The sequence below is a fragment of the Chanodichthys erythropterus genome, chromosome 10 (genome assembly GCF_024489055.1).
Source record: "Chanodichthys erythropterus isolate Z2021 chromosome 10, ASM2448905v1, whole genome shotgun sequence".
Taxonomy (NCBI): domain Eukaryota; kingdom Metazoa; phylum Chordata; class Actinopteri; order Cypriniformes; family Xenocyprididae; genus Chanodichthys; species Chanodichthys erythropterus.
The window spans coordinates 33,569,594-33,590,321 of NC_090230.1; the positions used below are offsets into that span (position 1 = coordinate 33,569,594).

General features: G+C 38.7%; 1 protein-coding gene across 3 annotated transcripts; it reads right to left on the bottom strand.

Annotated features, from left to right (window-relative positions):
* Positions 1-90: 90 nt before the first annotated feature.
* sbno1 (strawberry notch homolog 1 (Drosophila)) lies at positions 91-20,322 on the bottom strand. 3 transcript variants are annotated; one of them, XM_067397403.1, is made up of 33 exons: positions 19,990-20,322; positions 18,792-18,908; positions 17,612-17,713; positions 16,056-16,383; positions 15,525-15,563; positions 15,280-15,380; positions 15,080-15,176; positions 12,488-12,648; positions 12,222-12,355; positions 12,039-12,129; positions 11,791-11,952; positions 11,396-11,531; positions 11,182-11,287; positions 10,921-11,074; positions 9,562-9,744; positions 9,372-9,469; positions 9,079-9,224; positions 8,687-8,884; positions 7,561-7,737; positions 7,265-7,437; positions 7,048-7,179; positions 6,827-6,962; positions 5,479-5,591; positions 5,325-5,396; positions 5,144-5,243; positions 4,977-5,051; positions 4,724-4,870; positions 3,725-3,819; positions 3,517-3,603; positions 3,289-3,426; positions 2,653-2,729; positions 2,342-2,535; positions 91-786 (listed from the first exon to the last, which is right to left on the bottom strand). In XM_067397403.1, the coding sequence occupies exons 2-33, from the start codon at positions 18,903-18,905 to the stop codon at positions 644-646; spliced, it is 4,209 nt and encodes a 1,402-aa protein (XP_067253504.1). In that variant the 5' UTR covers positions 18,906-18,908; positions 19,990-20,322; the 3' UTR covers positions 91-643. The 3 variants fall into 3 exon arrangements, with proteins under 3 accessions (XP_067253504.1, XP_067253505.1, XP_067253506.1); XM_067397404.1 differs by lacking the exon at positions 19,990-20,322 and adding an exon at positions 19,206-19,898; XM_067397405.1 differs by lacking the exon at positions 15,525-15,563.
* Between the last annotated feature and the right edge of the window lie 406 nt (positions 20,323-20,728).

Sequence of the window (20,728 nt, forward strand, 5' to 3'; positions counted from 1 at the left end):
GAAGCAGCGGAAACATCAACCCTCTCGGACGCTTCCAGAAACTAAACTAAATCCAAAAGGGTTTGTCAAATCATGCAACTTTTTTAATAAAGTCTTCAGGGTTGGGTTTACACCGCTTACACCCGTCGGTGAGCCAGAGTGTTCCTGCTTTCAAATCAGGGACTGTATTGAGTGGTAAACAAGCAGCGTCATGCCCAAGACATGCTGGGTCACAAGGCTAAAGGTGGGGACAGACGGAGGCTGTGCGTTTAAAAAAAAAAAAGAATGGAAAAAAAGAAAACTCGATTGAGAGTAACCCCTGAGCGCTGTCCTGTGTACATAGTAGTGTATGTGACTCCACAGAGCCACGTGTGTCGATGGAAAGCACAGGCGATGATTTAGCCGACTGGATGTTGTGAAAAGGAAACAGTCTGACCAAATATCGTCCAGTTTCGCCCCCTTCTCAGTGCGGTTTCCTGATGCGCAGAGCTCCGATTCTGTAGTCCAGCAAGCTCCTTTGGCAATGAGTCCTCTTTGGACACGAACCCTGAAATATTAAATACGACACAAGCACTGTCTTCCTCACAGTGTGCCGGAGGAGGAAGGGTGGCTGGCTGGCTTACGATGCCACATCTGCCCTAAAGTGAGGGGCGCGTTTGTCACGCTATGTGTTGCCGGTGTGGCTGATGCTCTGCGGATGGAGTTGCTGCCACATTTGCTGCTGCTGCACAGCCAGCTGCTGAGACTGATCTGATGAGGACAGGATGTTCATCAGGGGCGACACGCAGTTGGCGGGAATGATCAGACCTGAGAAGGGAAAAAAGAAAACGAGTTGAGATTAAGCCTGTATAGTTTATTTTTTATTAACGACTATATACACTACCGATAAAAAGTTTGGGGTTGGTAAGATTTTTAATGTTTTTGAATGAAGTCTGCTCATCAAAGCAGCATTTATTTAATCAAAAATACAGTAAGAACAGTCATACTGTGAAATATTACAATTTATAATATATCCGTATTCTGTTGTAATACATTTAAAATAATTTATTCCTGTGATCAAAGCTGAATTTTCAGCATCATTACTCCAGTCTTCAGTCACATGCTCAGTTGCTGCTCAAAAAACAATGTTGGAGAAAGTTATGTGAAAATGTCTTTTCTGTCACTTTTGATCATTTAAATGTATCCTTGCAGAATAAAAGTCTTAATTTCTTTAAAAAGTCTTAGTGACCCTAAACTTTTGAACAGTAGTGTAATTTTCTCCACCTCTGACGTTACTTTGCTAACTCAGTTACATCATGGAAGATATATATATATATTAGAATGTATAAATTGTATTTATTTATTTATTTCACACACGACCTTGTGAGATTAAAACAATATTTCTTATCAAGGTGAAAAGCTGTCTCGTGTTATTGCCATAACTGAGTGTGAGGGTGAAATGAGGATAGAATATGCCACCGCTAAATTTATTATAACACCTTCACTGAAATAAAAACTATTTAATTCAGTTGGATAACGTTCACTTCAATCCCATCCAGCTCATCCAAAACGAGCTGCAGAGTCGTACGTAGTGCAGAAGGAATCAGAGTTCACTGATCACGTGACAAGTGATGAGATGACTGACGAGACCATGGTGGAGGATTTGTTACACAACAGAGCATAAGCGTCCGACATCTTGTAGAATGCACGCTCAGCACCGCTGCTCCCTATTCACAGAGTACACACAATCACGAAAGCCAAAGTAAACGCGAGCGCGCATTCAAACGCGATTTCAACACCTGCATTTTGAAAGCAGCTCCCTGATGCATGCAAATATCTCTGAATATGAAAGCTATCTTAGACTGGATTGTGTAGTTGTAACCATCTCCTAGATCTGTATCATGCTTGAAGAAAAAAATGGCCTATTTGCACTTTGAATATTGAGAGAGTACTTTAATTATGCTTGCACTTAAGACTTATTTTTTATTTATACTGTTTTTATTTCTATGATCAGTTTGTGAAAAGGAGTTCAATTAGGAGGTCAAAAGTTGTAGAAGCTCATAAATCATGTACAGTAAGGTCTGAAGAGACTCAAATCATACAGAAGAGAAGTCAGTCAGTTGAGTTTGTGGCAAAACCTTTTACAGTGCTTGAGTATTGTTGTCTTTTACTGCATATGATAATTCATACTCAAATGAAAATGACATTCATTACAAGATTATTTGTTAAAACATTTCAAATACACCTGCAGAATATTTTTCTAGTCATGTATTTTGTCACTGAGGATTTCTTAAAAATACTTTGTAGAAATCTAGTCTCATCACACACCTAATATATACCTATATAAAAATAAAAAAATCCCCACATCTGATAGACAACTTACCCACAATTCTCTGCCCATCCTCTGTTCTCAAACGTACAATCTGCATCTTCACATTGGATCCGCTGACTGAAGCCAGTACGCCCTCCACTTTGGTCCACACGCTGAGGACGGAGCCACAGAGGACGTAGTATGTCCTGCACCGCAGCCCGATCTCACACTGTAGCCCCACTGACACCTTCTTACAGTTCCCTCGCCTGCCAAAAATAAAGTGTTACTTGTGACAACATTTCCAAACTGAGATTCATGAATCAAGTGAACTGCATGATTGTTTTGGATTTTCATTTCTGAAGTGACTTAAAAGCAGCACATACCAGTACGCATGTGAGCAGACCTCGGCCGAGGAGTTGTACTGATCTATCCAGTGCTGCTTGGCATCATCAGAGAGGACCTATTTTGAGATGAAGAAATATGAAATAATCTGAAGGTGCAGACAGGGTCTAAAATTAACTTGCCAAATGAGACAAACTTTTGATTTTGAATGTTGGCTTATAGGTGGTTTAAACTAGGAAGCCTGAACTTCATGTGGTGATTGCAATGATGGTGTAAAACATTTGAAGATCATATTTAAGATTTGATCATGACTGCCATAGAGGAGGCTGTAATTGGCCCAATGTGCTGTGTGAGAATGGCATAGTTTTACAAGATGTCATAAGCATCTGCATCCCAAAGCAGCTGATAGGAAAGCACGCTTTGATTTTGGGATATTTATGTGGGGTGGCTTCTTTGCCACATTAAGGTGTTGTTTCACCTCGAGACTGGCTAAAACAAGCTGCTTCAAATCACAACAACAAGTGCAGTTTGTCGATAAAAATATTGACTGAGCTAAAACAAAACAGCTGATTAAAAATATATTCATGTCTGGTAAAGTTATAATTTGATTCTGAAACAAAAACATTAAGAATGCAATAAAATTGCACCTGCTAAAATTAGCAGCAGTAATGTAATACCTTTTTACTTCTCTTCTTGAGGTCTGCGTAAGTCTCCAGTTTTACTTGTTTTCCGATATTTGGTCTGTACACCATAAAGAGTCTCTTTCTGGGATTGACCTCCTTTATAAGGATGGCAATTTTCTTGTTATTCCGCACCTTAAGATGAAACAGAAAATAGTTAGGTTCAGTAGTTAAATGAATCGACAGGGGGTGTATAAAGAAAAAGGAGGGGAAAAAAGGCCTCACCTGGACATAAAAACCATCATCCGGTCCATTCTGGTCGGCCCAGACGTGGGTGGCATCCTCCCATGACATTCCCCGCTCCACACTCACCTGAAGACACAGAAACACATTTAGACATTATCCAACTAAACAGACACGTGTCATACACAAACACTAATAATGGCATCATAAAGATGCATCTTTTTCAGGTTTAGTATGGATATAAACATACTGTATAGAGCTCCACATGCCCTGAGGTGGAATATCCTGGTGTTAAGAATTTCTTTACATCAACTTTCTTTACTTTCTCATCTCCAGAGCCCAAATCTGCAAGAAAAAAAAAAATACATTCAAACTGAAAAAGGAAGTAAAAAGTCTAAAATAGTGTTCATTACATTTTAAGATCATACTAAAATCCATGAGGGTTTTCGCACTAGAGGAACTCTTTCATGGTTCCTAGAACTATTGGTGGAAGTACCCGCTTTCTGGAGTGTTTGCACCGCAGGAACTATGAATGATTTTAGTTCTAGGAATTCCGTTTGGAGGAACTAAATTAGCTCCTACTTCAGAGTAGGGTCTAAATCAGCACTATAGGAACTTCCAGTGACACAACTGCATGTTGTTTGGACATCAAACACAAGCATCCGGCATTTTTAAAAAGCTGTGTAAACATATTTACCCTACAAATGTGGAAAACAGCGAAAACAGCATTTACTTGTTGTCTGCGGGGTTGTGTTCTTTTCTCCTTCTCGATGATATGTAATACTGAAAGTTGTTAAAGAAGACTTAGTCTCTTAGCCCCACTTTTTGCCCTTTCAGTTGCGTAAATTATGTATTTACATTCCATCTCTACTATCATAAAATCCCCGACACACAACAAACACAGCTCCGATCACAGCATCCTCCAATCACTGGTTTTTGACGTTTGTAAATACTGAGCTTAAAGATGCCGCTTCAGAGTTCCTACTGCAGGTGTGAATGCAACCAGGAAAACGGCCCGGGGGGGAATTAGTTTTCTGGGAACTGTCCTTGTGGCTAGTTCCTATAACGGAGTTCCTAGAACTATTTGGTGCGAAAGCCCCTCATTTTAGCTCTGAGATAAGTTTCCAATAAAACGTCCAGCTTCAAAAAAATATATAAATTATATAAACAAATTCACCAAAACAGAAAAGAAATTCTGGGTTCTTCATTAGATCTTTGAGACTTCAGTCATGTTAAAACACTTTCTTACCTAAAATTCCCATGTCATATCTTCCAGTCTTTTTGGCGTTCTGAATGACGGCACTCAAAGTGTCAGAGAAATACTGAAAGAGTGCATTTTGCTGCTGGACCTCCATACCAAGAATCCTGTTCAAGAACTTTCCAATGTTGTTGTAGTCTATAAAAAAAAAAGGTTTGTGACATGAGAAAATTAAAACATTGTTTTACTGGGTCTTGAAACAGTCAACATTTTGTGAGGATGAAATTGACTCTTTAAATCTCACCTTTGTCTAGTGAGAGAACACCAGATCTATCCTCCACATTTATAAGCCCCACTCCGATTAAACCATTGCGGATTTCTGAAAAAAAGAATATGCAAGGTTTTAAGATTAAGTTATATCTGATTGCTTTCCAGTGACTTTCCCATTGTTAGAGACTAAATCAACTGTACCTTTAAAGAAATCCCCATCGAAGTCAGCAGGTGGAGACACCAGAGGGGAGTCCAGACTTACAATAGACTTCATGACTATTTCCAGAGCATTTCTGCCATACTGTGGATGTGAAAAGACGTCACTGAATAAGTCTAGCAACAACCCTATTTAATACTGACAGTGCGTGTAATCCAATCTTACTTTGTTGTCAAAGTTAAATCGGCTGAGATCTCTAGTCTCTGTGGCCCTTCTGTCTCCGTGTGTTAAAGCACCCTATTTGAGAGAGACAAACAATTAGGCTTACAAAATTAAAACTGACCCCCATTAGCATGCAGAATGTGCATGCGTGACTCACCAGGCTCTCCAATCTTTTGGCAACAATAGAGGCGAATCGTTGCTCTCCAGCGAGTTCAGAGATGAGGAACACATACTCAGGTGCTGTGACCTGGTTGGATCTGTGTGTTCGACCTGTTTGCAATGAGTACAAAGAGTGAGTAAACTGTAAACTCAAAAACAAATTTGATATTTTAAATATTTATGCCTAATTTGAATTGCAGGTTTAAGATACTAATAAACAGTGTGATGCATATTTGTCAGTAATACATAAACAGGTAAAAAAAAAAAAAAAAAAAAAGATTTCTGCACAAAAAAAATCATTGCATAGTTTATAGAGTGCCCCAGGGATGACGCATTTTTGTAGGCCAACCCGGAAGTTAGCGGCGCACGGGTTCCTTCGGCTGAAAGCCTATTCATTTTTCCCATAGACTTTTGGAAAATCGCAGAAAACAAGCTCTGTGTTTAACAGAGGGTTATGACACTTACACATTTTGTCTATCAAGATAATCTTTACAAGTTAACAACATTTATAGATTTTGAAGCCTAAATAAAGTCGTCAGATATAAAAGGCTAACAGTAGGCTATAAACGGACTACAGCACACCATGGTCGTGGATCAACGTCGTCACCACCAAGCTTCCTCAAACTTTATTTAGAAAACAACTATTTAAAAACATGCATGATCTGCGCTGTGTATGAATACTTATCCACTTTTTCATGAGAAATGCTGTCCAAATGTCCTGTTTTTAATGATGACGTCTAAAGTCCCCGCCAAAGGAAGTAGTCCCTTTTAGCAATTTGTTAGCAACCGCCGATTTTAAGACACAGTAAAAGTTAAAAAAAAAATCACAAGTGGGTTACAACTGGTGTGTTTTATGTCATAGATCAAAACGTGAAAGTATTTAGAGGCTTTGTTAACCACAGACCTTATTTCAGGTGATTTAACAAAAACCCATTCAAAAAACCCATAGACTTTACGGCATTGGAACCGGAAGTCCTAAAATGCTAACTCGCTTCCGGGTTTTGCCTACAAAAACGCGTCATCCCTGGGGCACTCTATTATTAACTACTTGCATCTAATTTTATCTTATTTAAATAATAAATTTTAAAAATGCATTTATTCAAATTGCTTTAGAATGTGTAAGAGGTCAATGGAGGGACAGAAAGCTCTCAGATTTGTGAAGATGAACGGGTCTTATGGGTTTGGAATGATATGAGGGTGAGTAATTAATGATAGAATGTTCATTTTTGGGTAAACTAACCATTTAAGTTTAACACAATAACAGAAATCTTACCCATATCATATATGTATTTATGTATTTATTATGCATTGTTTATATCCCCTCAAAGATTAATATATACACCCACCAAACTGCTGAATAGCTCTATCAGCACTCCAGGGCAGCTCTAACGTCATGTGTACCCTCCTCCTCTGGTTCTTCACTCTGCGGTCAGCTTGAAGAGAAATACCAGAGCTGGCAGCCTCTGAGATAATTGCGATGTTCTATCAAGGTGAACACAGAACCGTTTAGATGTTGTTCATAATATCAAAACATTAAACAGATGTGCGTAAAACCAAAGCAGCATACCTTATCTCCATCCATGAACCTCTGCTTCTCTGTGAGGTTTAGGATTTCAACTGGGACGTCAAGTTCTGATCGAGACTCGTAGGAAATGCTGCCATCATCGTTGCTGACTACCCTGCCTTTGCGGCCTGTCATCTGCATTGCATAAGTTGCACACGTTTAAAAATGGCAATGCTTTAATTAAATACAGTGTGGCTGACACACTACAAACAAGACCAACCTCTGCGACGTTATCAGGGCCTCCCAGCTCATCGATGAGTTCATCAAGCGTGTTTGGTGGTAGATCCTCTGCCAGCTGCTCCAGTCGATCCAGCAAGTCCCTCTTCATCCGCTGGGCGTCCTCAACAGCATCCTGACTGGTCACACAGCTGCTCTCCTCTGGCTCACTTTTGGCTTCAATACAATTGTTTGGTATAATTATTAGCATTATTATTCATTGGACAAAGACATTCTTAATTATTCAGGTTTATCTCACAACTTGGTCTAAACTTTGTGAAGAGCTCACTGGTCACTTACCGACAGTAACCGTGTTGTTTGAAGGTTTGATGGTGGGGGTTGTAAAAGTGGGTCTGGTGGTCCCAAGCCCGGAGGCTAACAAGGCACTTTGAATAGAGTCTGGATCGATACTCTTTTTCTTCTTCTTGTTCCTCTTGTCTTTACTCTTTTTAGAGTCTTTTCTGATGAGCCATGGATCTAAGTTTCAAATAATAGGCAGCATTTGAATATTTCTGATTATTATGGTATCAACATTCAACTGAATTGAGCTGAATGATAACACTATAAGCCTTCCGTAGAGCTGCTCATAGCTGAATTGAATTAATTTCATAATTGATGAACATTGCAACACTGACACATAGGTCCCGTTTACACCTAGTCACTTCATGCATTTCTACTGAACGGATAGCTATCAGATGTGTTAAAACCGTTCCGATTACACTTTTACCACATAAATGTGTCTCCGCAAAACGAATATAAATCCAATATTCAATTTCTATGTTATATGCAAATTTAATGGAGTTCACGTAAATGAAAGCTACTGAATAGAGGTGCATTTTATTTATTATCAGCTAATTTCAAGATCAAAGACTCTGGTAAGATCATTTAGTCTGACCACTTTTAATGAAGATGATTGTAACTTGCTTTCAGTTTCAATTTTTCTGAAGAGATACTCAGCTAAGGCGATGCGTGTTAGAGTAGCGCTGTCTTATCTGGCTATGTGTCATATAACCTATGCTCTCACACTTTTATTTACAAAACATAATTTACATACATGGTTTCAACAACCAGATGCATTTAGACTGGAATGCATCTCAGACCACCTCCTAAAGTGGTTTGAGTGATTGGATTTAAATCCTCCTTGAAAGCATTTCAGAGGGCATTTACACTTTCTTTTTACAATCGGATAGTTATCCGATCAGAGAAACCACATGAAGTGACCAGGTGTAAAAAGGCCCTTATTGAACTGAATCAACACTGAACTGACTTGAGCTGAATAATGACACTATTCTTTTACAATATTAGCACTTATGTTCCTGTTTATTAATGTGAAGCTGCTTTGAAACAATCTGCATTGAACAAAGCACTATATAAATAAATGCAACTTGATTACATCATCTTGGGTGTAACGTTAACAAATTCTCACCATCTTCCTCATCCTCACTGGAATCATCCTTAAATGGGTTGAAGTCATCTTCATCCTCCTCCCCTGAGCTGACCGACTTGAAGCTGTCATCGCTTTCTGCATCTTTGTCCGAATCATCCGAGTTGCTCTCGTCTGAGCTGGAACCAGACAGACCACCAGATTTACGAGCCTTCTTCACTTGCTTCTTAGTTTCTGGACCTGCAAAAACAAGTCACCAATGGTCAGAGCAAAACCATTACTAACCTTCATTTTTCAATTTGAGTAATCTAAAAGTCCAAGAGAGGTTTTACTTCCTCCAACATCGAGATATGCTCATAGTTTCAGGGTAGAAACCATTGCTAAATATAACTGGGCATCTCTATTGCGGTTTTAATGTACGTGTGAACTAGTACCTTTCCGCTTTTTGCCTTTCTGCTCTGCGGTGGTTTCTGAAGGTGAAGGCATTTTCTTCGCGCTCAGGTCGATGCCTAAAAGACTGAAGAGTTTTTGTCTGTCTGGTGCGGGAAAATGCTTCTCCACCAGGGACTGTAGGACACCCCTTTAAAAGGATCATGCATAGATATTTTCATTTGAAAAAACATCATTTAAAATCACTTTGGCCATTTTTATCTGTTACAGACTAAGGCAATTAAAAAGAAATTACTCTTAAAAAAAAGAAAAATTCTGCTGAAGTTATTAAACTCACTTTGCAGTGGAGACAAAGTCATTGAGCTCGCCTCCTCCCTCCTCCAAGGCCTCAAGGGTTCGAGCTTCTCCAGTTGATTGAAGACCAATCACCACACACTACAGAGAATGTTAAGAGGTCAGCACAACCAAAGTCACTGAAATTCTTTCTCTCTGAAAGCTCTTTGTTACAAACGAACACCTAATCTAACCTTTCCATTTTTAACTTCCTCTCGGGCCAGCTGCACCACTCTTCGGACCTTAGAGGCAATGCACAGGTACTTGAAGAACCTCTGATGAGCTGACCAGAACTGACCCCACATGGACTTTTTCATTCGTTGTTCTGCATCCATCAAGTTGGCAGCTTGCTGGAACTTCTCTCTTGCACTGACCCACTGCACATTTTCAAAAAAAAAAAGAGTTTGGTTATTTAGGGTGTGTTCACACTTAGCAGATTTGGTTCAATTAAAACAAACTCTGCTGCGATTGCTCCGTTAAGTGCGGTTCCATCCAAACTTTGGTCTGCTTCCAAACGAACTCTGGCGCGGTTCGACAGAAATATGAATGCAACTGAGATCTAAAGTGGGCAGAAGTGCATTATTTGTAGCATTTTATAACAAACTAAATGCTACACCTGCTTTGCATTTCTCATTCTTTATTGTTATAAAAATACCCCAAGCCGCATGAAAAACACATAGAGAACATTGGCTTCATGTTTCATCTGTAGAAACGTTTCTGTCAGTTGTTTAAGTACAGAACTCTGAACGAGGAAATGAACACAACGTCTTCATTCGAAAGGGCAGGAGTTACGATCACATAATATGATTGACAGCTCTAAAGCGAATGAGCTGACTCATAACAGACATGCACGGACGAAAACAGCGCTCTGAATGCCTTTTCAAGCTCTTCAGATCGCATAATTCAGTGGAAAATTAATAGAAAATATATTCTGTACAAAAGAACAAGTGAGAATAAATCTGTTCTCAGCCACCAATGTTAAAAGAACATTCATTTTCTTCTCTCGTCCAGAATAATTTTCTTCGGTGTTTACACTGGTTTTCAAAACAGCGCCACCAATCTCACCCTTTTGTGCAACAGCAGTGGCACCAGGTATGTGATTGACACACTGGTTGAAAAAAAAAAAAAAAATCATCTTGCTTTGTCATGCTGTGATTGATAGCGCCTGGTGTGAATAGCTATATACAGGGATCCATTGTTTCAATTCAAGAGCACCGTCGCAACGTACATTCAGGATGCTTAATAGCGCTCAGTGTAAAAGGCCCTTTAAAAACTGATCAGTAAGTTCCATCACAAAATATATATCATAAAAAATATATATTTTTAAAATAAAGTACAATTTTTTGGGGGGTGGGGGTATCTTAATGTTTGTTGTTAAAAACGACAGTGTGAATGCAAAGCAAACCAGAACTAAATGTATAATTTTCTTTTTTGGTGCAGACCAAAAGAATCAAGAGAAGTGAGAACACAACCTAAATGTTTCTGCCTTTTGCCATTAGTAAAGTTATGCATCCTTAGAATAATACTTTGGTTTTTGCGGATATTTTACCCACCAAGCGGACCGATTTGTTGTACATCTTGATGTAGCTCTGCGTCAAAGGAACTTCTTCGATTTTAAACGTCACGCCTGTGAAGCTCAGCTGTCGAGCGATGTACATTCCTCTCAGCTTCATATCCATGGCAACAATCTCCATGGCACCAACACCTCTAAAATAAACCAACCAAAAAAAGGGTTGCATTCAATATTGAGAGAATGCAGGCTGTTAATAAAAAGCAAGGTCATGGACGCAAACTCTCTGATCTGATAAACTAACCTTCTCTCAACAGCTTGGATAAAATTAGTAAATTCCTTAAACGGAGTTCCTTCTCCCCAGATCCCAAGGCGATTCATGTAGGCCATATTGCGGGGTTCGGATGCTCCTACACAAAATCAACAGATGTATATATAGCAAAATGTTAAATAAATGCACTGCTTAGTGTTCCTACATAAAATATGAAAAATTCAACATCCACAGTCTGTAAACACACCTGTAGCACTTGCGTACACAACTCGGGCTTTTGGCAGCTTGTTCTGTAGCTCTAAAACTGCCAACCCGGTCTTTGTGGGCTTGGATGACCCAATAGGGCAAACATTTTTGGCTTTGTGACACTCATCAAAGATGATCTGAGACGCTCAGTCAAGGGAATCGGTCACCATAGTTACCAGAGAGCTGAATACAATCACACCATGTGAAGTGCTTCACTGCGGATCAGTCAATATGCAATGAAACTCGCTTGTTTTTCTGGTTTAAAGCATTTATTGTTTTTCTAGGGATGTCAGATTGATGTAGTACCAAAATTAAGGCACTGAGAATCGTGAATTTATCGACTACTGACATTTTGGCATCACAACAACCCCTTTTCCTTGTAACATGAAAGGATACAACACCATCAAACTCATCTCCACACCAGTGCAGTAATTGTTTGAATCTTGTCTTGTATTTTCCCCCAGACTGGCTCTCTCCAATCAGAGATGAGTATGTGGCAAAGATCACACCTTTTTTCACACTCCCATTGTGTTTCGATGAGATCTTTCCGTATTTGAACTGAAAGAGAGACGTGTGGAAAGAATTAATGTACTACTCGAAATACACAAACATCTCATATGTTGTCCAAGAAGCACTTAATGTACCTTGTTTAGCGAATGGACCTGGATGTTCTTTGCTCCGATGTCTCTCAAGTCCCTCTCTGCATCATATTTCAAGTCATTTGAGACACTAAACCTGCACGGACCAGTGGTGGAAAAAAAGGCATGAATGATGGTACAATTACACACCAAAAAGCAGTTTGAAAGGGAAAGAAAACAAGTGATTACCAGAGGGACCTTTTCCTGCCAAGAAGATAATTTTCATATATGATTCCAGCAATGGTTCTACCCTTTCCAACACCGGCTCCATCTCCAATCAAGTAGGCTGCTCGGTCTCCATTTGGTAGGAATGTTTCATGTTGCTGTACCAAAAAAAAAAAAAAAAAAAGTTAACTATTTGATAAAATATGACGTAATTATGATTTGACCTGCATAAATTTTCTTCCTAAATGCGAATACATTTTAAAGGTTACAAAATGTAAAAAGGCCCAAACCTGAGAAGCATACGTGACGGCCTCAAGCTGGAGGGCAGATAACCAGCCTCTATCAATGGTCTCCTCTGGAATGGAAAGTCTGTACCACACATCTGGCGGGTTGACACTGGAAAGAGAGCTGGTCTCCACCACAGGATCAGGGTGCCGCAGTCCAATTCTCACTGAGAAACAAGATGCGAGACTAACTTTACAAATTTGCTGGAAAAACAATGGATCTGTTGGCACCAGGGCTTGACATTAACTTTTTTGCTTACCAGCCACTGTGTCCAGTGGTTTTTCAAAGTTATTAGCCATTTTCACATTGATACCATGAGGAAAAACTGCCAGATAGATATTTTTAATATCACCTCATAATTTGGCAGCAGGTGTATTAGGCTGCTGTCACTTTAAGACCTGACGCACAGATCCATTATACTGTTACACATGCGTTTTCTTTCTCAACTGTTTATGTTCACTTAAAACATAACTGACAGTGTTCACATGAATACTTGCCAAGACCGGCATTTTGACATCATTTTGTGTGTGTTTGACTGTTTAAGCTCAATAAGCAGTGAAAAAGAACTCAGTTTAGTACTAGTAGTAGTAGTGCGAGCGCACTTTGGGTGTGAGCACAAAATCTATGGGAATGAGTAATATGTGCAATACATGCAATTCCACACCGAAATTCAACAGGGTACCCCCAGGATCCTCCAAATGAAATTCAAGGCTTTTTAAGACCTTTTTAATACCATTTTAAATGAAATTCAATGCCAACTTCGTACCCATTCTGACAGAAGTATGAGGGGAAAATGTCAAATCTGTATAAATTTTGAACCCTAGAAAATAATTAATTCGGCATATATTTTTATACCTATACTATAAATATTTTATTTACCATAGGCCTACTAAATGTAAACAGCAGTGTCTCTCTCATTGTTACAGAGTGTAATATAATTGTATAGGCTAATACTATGATGTAATTGATGTAATACTACTAATAAACTAATATAATACTATTAATTGCAATAGTCTGGTGCAACTTCTCACATCCAACAAGGTGCATGGAATAAAAAAAAATTAGTAATTTAGGAACAAAACCAGCAACACTCATAGATGCCATGGAGGGGTCAGAAATAAACAAAAAACTGAAGCTATATATATATCAACTTTATTTTGCCAAAAAATAAAAATCTCTCATTGTTATTAGTTTTTAACATTTAGTGGAAGTAACTTCATGCTAGCTTAAATAAAATTAAAATCTTGCACTGAACAACACTGTACAGTACAAATACAACCCTTGAATACATTTGTACACTCTTCTGTTTCTTGACATGGTAGCATCGGACGCGTTTCGGTGATTTAAAACGCCGCTCGTGACTTAAAGTCGAGTGCTTTTACTGTAATTTAGGCAAGCGCACTCATAATAGAAGCGACGCGGCTGAGAGCGCGGCTCATGGTTGCATAGCAACGACAGACGCCACGGGAGCGAAAGCGCATTGGAAAGAAGGAGAATGCCGGCGCGGCCGCGTATGTGACGCGTACTAGAGAATAATAATTATAATAATAATAATAATAATAATAATTTAGCGGGCCGGATTATGTTTTATTTTTGAGATCAGTTGCGGGCCGTAAATGGCCTGCGGGCCGGCAGTTTGAGACCACTGGACTAGACTATCACAGAACGCTGACACAATCAGCTACCCAATGATGATTTTCATTCAATCCGAGCACAGATATTGACTCGTATTACTCGTATAATACTCGTACTCGGCAGAAGTGCTTTATCCGTACCGGATACTCGTTTCAGCCGAGTATCCGGCTCATCTCTGGTAATTTACCTCACTTGCCTAGTAACCATAGTAACGGGTGCGCGAGCTTTCGCGCTTACTGCTATGACGTGGAGCGTGAGGTGCACTCAACATTACGCTGCATGAATTTTTAATTAGCCTACACTAGTAACAGTTCATTTTGTTACGGTATGAATTTAATCCTAGGAAAAGTTAAAAAAATAAATAAATAAATAAAAATAAGACCTTTGTAACGAAATCCAAGACTTTGTATACCAAATTCAAGGCTATTAAGGCCTTAATTTTAGATTATCAAATTTAAGAGTTTTTCAATGCTTTTAAGACCCCGCGGGTACCCTGTTCAAGCCTTGTAACACCAACAATATTCATCCAGAGCAAATGAAACGAGTAAGTGAGGGGAGGCGGGTTTGTGTGTCAACTCGCTGTCAGAGAAATGAGAGAGCGAGAAAGAGCAGCTGGTATGGTGTATCTATTCAGAGGAAGATGAGTATTGGAAGCGTTTCAGATATGTATAGAAAAATCAATATTTTTACAACACAATAGCACTTAGTTTATTATTTCAGATCCCTTTTTAAAAACTACAATTGAATGTATATATTATATTTAAAATTCAACCCGCCAAAGTGGCTAGAAGGAGAGACTGCGTTACACGCCACTGCTGAAATCCACCCGCATTTGGAGGGTTGGCGGGTGTTAATGCCAACATTTACATAAAGGGAAAATGTGCATCTAATGACTGTGCGTAGTCAGTCATTTCTTAGCATTAATTCAATCTATTAAGCACACCGATCACGATTATACATACGTTTCATTGGCATGTATTCGGCGTATGTCTCTGCATGACCCAGCTCCTCCTCTTCCTCTTCTTCTGGTTCATCTTCCTCCTTCATTCCTGGTAATTTCTATATTTAAATAAATAAAAAGAAAAATCCAATAACATTAAACTTACAGTTCAAGTCCTCAGTGAATGCCTCATCACATGTGAACAAAAATAATTAAACGTACATTTACAGGTGAGAAGCTCCGCATTTTCATGTCATCGTTGACCCAGATCCTTGCTACATCTTTGCTGGACACTTCTTTTTTCAAGCCATTGTTTAATTCCGCTGAAGAAAACAAGAGACAAATAATTAGAGACACAAATATTCACACAGCCACAGCAGTTTGTCAGAACTGATACGGCCCCACCACAACATGAAAGCACCTGTGAAAACAGACTCAGTGCACTGCAGTTAAAACCCTACCCATACCTGATCTGCTCATCATCTTTGTGGAGACCAGAATAATTTCTGAAAGGAAGAGCATTGACATTAAGAAAACACAGAATGATTGCATCCACACGGTCTCTCTATGGAATGAGCTCTGGACAATGATCAAAACTTTAACAATGAAACTTTTAAGTGCACCATAAATGGTACCATAAAAAATTATTATATTAATAGATAGCTGTTTGGTTTGAAGCACAAAGAAGAGCATTAACAACCATCTTTAGAAGCAACATGTACATGGCTTAGATTTAAAACGTTTTCTTGAAACAAAAGGGACCTAAAAACATGTCTCCTATTTCCTATGTCTCCTAACAGCTTTAACGCCTTCAAAAGGTGACTTGAGATGTTGGTTTCTTGTTTTGACAGCTGGAGGCGGCACTTGAAAACTGGCACTCAGCGTTAGATCTGGAAAGTGCCACAAAGCCGACAGCTGCATCGACAGACCCTTACAAGCAAAAAAAAAAAAAACACATCTATGATCGCTCGAGGTCCAGCATGTCTGCCAGCACTCACTTGTGCCTGTGGCTGTTGCCGTAGCAACGGGCTGCGCTATGTCAGGTGGGGGCTTCAACTTCATAAGCTCTCCAAGGCTGCTTGGCTTCAGGCTGCTGGTTCTGAGGAGGTCCTTCAACCTGATCTGATCATTATTGGGTGGGACCACGGTGGGAGAGGATGCAGAGCTCCGTTGTGCTGTCGAACTTGTGTGTACCACCTTGGTTACTGTGATGGTCTGCCTGGAGGCGGTCCCAGCTGATGGTTTGGTGACTACAATGGTACCCAGCGATGGCAACTGATTCAGTTGATTTAAAACGAAGGTGGTAGTTGAGGGCTGAGGCTTCTCCTGCAAAGACAGAATATGATTAATGTAGCATGTGTAATTCTGAGCTTTAGAGTCAAATATTAAAACTAGGGCTGGAGAGTTAATGCGTTAATTAGATTAATTAGTTACGGTAAAAAATAATGCATTCAATTTAACGCATTTAACACACTTGCCTCACCCCAGACCTATGTAGTTCATGTGACATTACATACAGTTGATTGATGACGAATGTGAAGCAGGGCAACAACTCGCTCTGCAATGAAGCCTACAGAATGCAGTCAGAAAGTCCTTAAAATTAAAGACATTGGGGCAAAAATGCCATGTTTGAGTTATAGTCTCATATTTAGATCATATGAGTTAAGCAATATCACATGAGTGCCGTTTTTGTCCCATAGCCTATATAACGAGTGCAAATGCAGTTCTGATCTTATACAACAGTTCAGTAAATAAGCTAATATTGTGTTATTTTAGACCCAATATTGTCTATTTTGTTAAATTTTGCCAATAAAAATTTAAAGACAAATCAGAACTGTTCTTCTCGGCTCAATGCACTGCAATGTTTCATTTCTGAATTTGTGTTTTGAATGAACCGAGTGAAATCAATGATTCAGCAGACCATTCATAAAAGACTTGTTGGACAGACCGATCGGTGTATGACTTCAAAGTACAGCCTGAGCGATTCGAAAACTCCTCTCTATTCGCTTTAATATCTATTTGATGCTTTACAAAAACGACTTCAAATTATCTTTTGGGAGTAATTTCTCAGCCAAAATTGATGTGCGATTAATTAAACTAATTAAACCGCCACATCATGTAATTAATTAGATTAAAAATTTGAATCACTTGACAGCCCTAATTAAAACATGTTACACAACCAGTAGCCTCAGACAGACAGCCCACAGTTTGCTCACTCACAGTCTGCATTATATTGCACAGAAAAACGTCAAGAAATCACTAGTTCCAATTGGATTGGATGGCTTGATGCAACTTCCAGAAGTGTACATGAGCAGAACTTGATATTCTGCTTTATTTTCAGACTTAAAAATAAAAAATCTTTATATCGGGTATAACTTAATACAGATACACCTGATCCTAAATGGCACCTGAGAACAAAAACCCTGGTTGGTTGCCTAATAACATACCGGTCTTTCTGCCAAAGTGGGCAGTTCTTGGACAGAATAAGCTGGAACAGACTGCACAACATTAGTCAAAAGTCTATAAATACAGTGACGCTACGTGCAACACTTACCCTGATTGTAACTGTAGGAGTAGGTGGAACTGCAGGTTCAATTCTGACAATTCCAGAAGCTTCATTACTGAGACCAATGTCAAGTGCATTTAACGAGACTGACTGAAAATGAAAGGAAAAAGAAGAACTCATGATAAGAAAGATTGCTTTTAGATTCAGTTTTGTTTTGAATAAGGCTGTGTTAACAATATCGATTACTCTTTTAATCAATCTTCATTTTGATGAATTATAAGAAGTATACGCTGTTTTCGGTTGATGCATGAACAAAACTTCACTAAATAGTATTTATAGCATGCATCCCATCCAGTAATCACAATAAACTTGGTGCTTTGTTACTTTTGATATGAAAAGTCTCAGCTTTTAAATTTCTGCCAATTTTATACAAAATTTAAACAATAAATATAATTTTGACGCTCTTTAATGTTGTGCGACAGATCATGGTTGCCGCCTCAGTCCACATGAACGGATCATCTCTTCCTCTTTACTACTAGTTATAGCACAAAATAAACATGCATGAACATCCGAAAATATGGTGACAGAAACCATACAACTTAATGAAATATTCCAATCTCATATAATTGCTCAATCAGTGTTTCAAGCATGGAAAGATGTCAATAAAACAGCATGTCTGTAACATTACATTAACCTCAGGAAAGCCATTCAATATCTAAAGCTTGACAGAAAAAATAACTCTAGAAAGGAGCATTTGGCTATATGCACTATATTACATAATCATTTTTAAAGAACTTGTTAGTGATGTCTTATTTAATGTAAGTTTTAATCATTTTGTTTATTACAGCCACCATTTAAATGTTTATAATTGGAGTAGATACAAAAACTGCCTTATATGCAATTTAAATGTTTGTATACAATTCAGTTTTTATTTGAGTGTTGATTATTATATCCAAAAATAAACAGCAATTTAATAAGTTAAACTCTTGTTAATTTTAGCATTTAATATTATATTAATACACCAACTAAAAAGAATCTCTTAATAGATCACAGCTTTTTTCCTTAAGTACAATTAACATGTACTGTACCATTCCCAAACAAACCAATATCATAACAAAAACGATTTGTAAAATCTGTGTTAATACACAGCCCTAGTTTTGAGTCAAGAAAAAAAACTAAAATGCATGAAAATTAGTATATCATGTTTCATGTATTTGTTTTAAATTACCTGTTGTGAGGCAGGGAGTGGAAGTGTGTCCTGAGGATCAACATCAAACAGATCATTAGGGCAGATTCCACTTTCACTTAGAGCAGCCAGAAGCAAATCTTGTCCAGGATCCATTGTCTAACATAGAGAAAGAAATAGTAATAATTATTACAAAAGATAATTTGCATTGCAAAACATCCCACTTAATCTTCTAACATCAAACATAACTCGATGTCCTCTTAAACTACAGATATTTCATGAAGTCAATGACATACACCCAACTTAAAGATCACATCACCAAGATAAATAAAGAATATATTTGGATGTTTTTAATGTTAGACCTTTGCGACTAAACACTACATATTATATAAATCCAAACGACATTAATTGGTCAAGAAATGCATTAATAAGGGCAAAAACATAAACTAAACTAACCACCACAACATCCAGCTTCACACGTGTTTGCCAAAACTGAGCCAACAAGACTTCCTGGTCTGACGTTGCTGCTGGATGTTAATGTCATCCAGCTTACACATTCATAAACCAGACTAGAAACAAAAGAAATCTTTAAATGTCTCTGAAATGTTCATAACATTGAAATTACGCAGTAACAATAACCTGTGGTAGAATTTGACGGTTGTAATACACAACATTAGACACCCGGTGCACTAAACATGCTGCTCTTTAGTCCTAAATATTCAGCGGAGACGTTTAAATCCTTCCCCAACAAACAGATCGCGGGTTAATCACAAACTAAATACGCTTTTAACAGCAAAAAAAAGTCTCATTCGTCAAATATATGCAGCATGTGGTGTAACAGCTCATCAGACTTGCTTACGGTGGTTGCTAGCTAATTTCCCCTCACGAACCGTTTAATCAACTTTAAATAGCTAAAAATGAGCCAAACGGTCTTTAAATAGGGTATAACCGGGTTTAAACAAATCCAAAAGAACCTGACCAACAGAATACGTGCCAAAAAATGACATTTAAACGAATAATTCCTGTCAGTGACTTTGTCAAAAGTGCGCTAACGGCTCGCCTCAGGTTAGCTGCCTAGCGCGTGAACCAGTCGCAAGACTCCCTCAGCTTTCACGCGAAACGCAATAAAACTCAATATTACTTAACATAGCGGCTCTAAACCGGCCGAAATTGTGGCTATAACAGAAAATAGACCAAACCCGCTGTCTGACAGCTTATGTCCAATAAGTCAAACACGTACTCCACTCGGTTTCTATGGATCCCAAACGTCGCGGCGGTGTGAAGGATGTCACCGCTGCTTGCGCTGCTTGTTTTCTAACCGCCAGGCGCCATCTTTCCCGAGGCGCGTGCCGGTCACGTGACGCTGCAGCCCACAAAACAGACGATTTTGTGTTCAGAAATGTTCCACACGCGCCGCGTATGACACGCCGCCGCGCATCGATCGAGAGCCGACATACGACCATCTTTCACAAAGCCTCAGAGCCCGTCCATAAGAATCGAGATTTTTAATAATATTTTTAAATCAAAAGTAGTCGGAGAAGGAGAGCGCCGAAGCCATGTCACGTGACCACTCCCTTACTCATATTCAGGAAGTGACGCTGTTACGATTTTTTCCTCCAATGACACGTCAAAATGACATTGCTGAAGCCATACTGGTAAGGTCAAAGGCAGAGACTGACCTATGCTGTTTGACAAAGGTTGAAAACAGCCAATATATCAGATGAAAAATGTTTTAAATCTATTAATTATTTAAAACAAATAAATCCACAAAATGAGAACATCATTAAACAAATCGTCATATTTTACAACACTGTCAAAAGCGCCATAAACTTAAAAAACTATAAAAAGTCAACTCATCTTTGTAAACTATTAAATATGTATGTGCTATATGGACACAGTATACTCAGGTTGGCATGTGAAACAAAATATTTCTAGGAAGCATTGGTACTGAGAACCTTTAGAAATTTTCAAATAGAAAT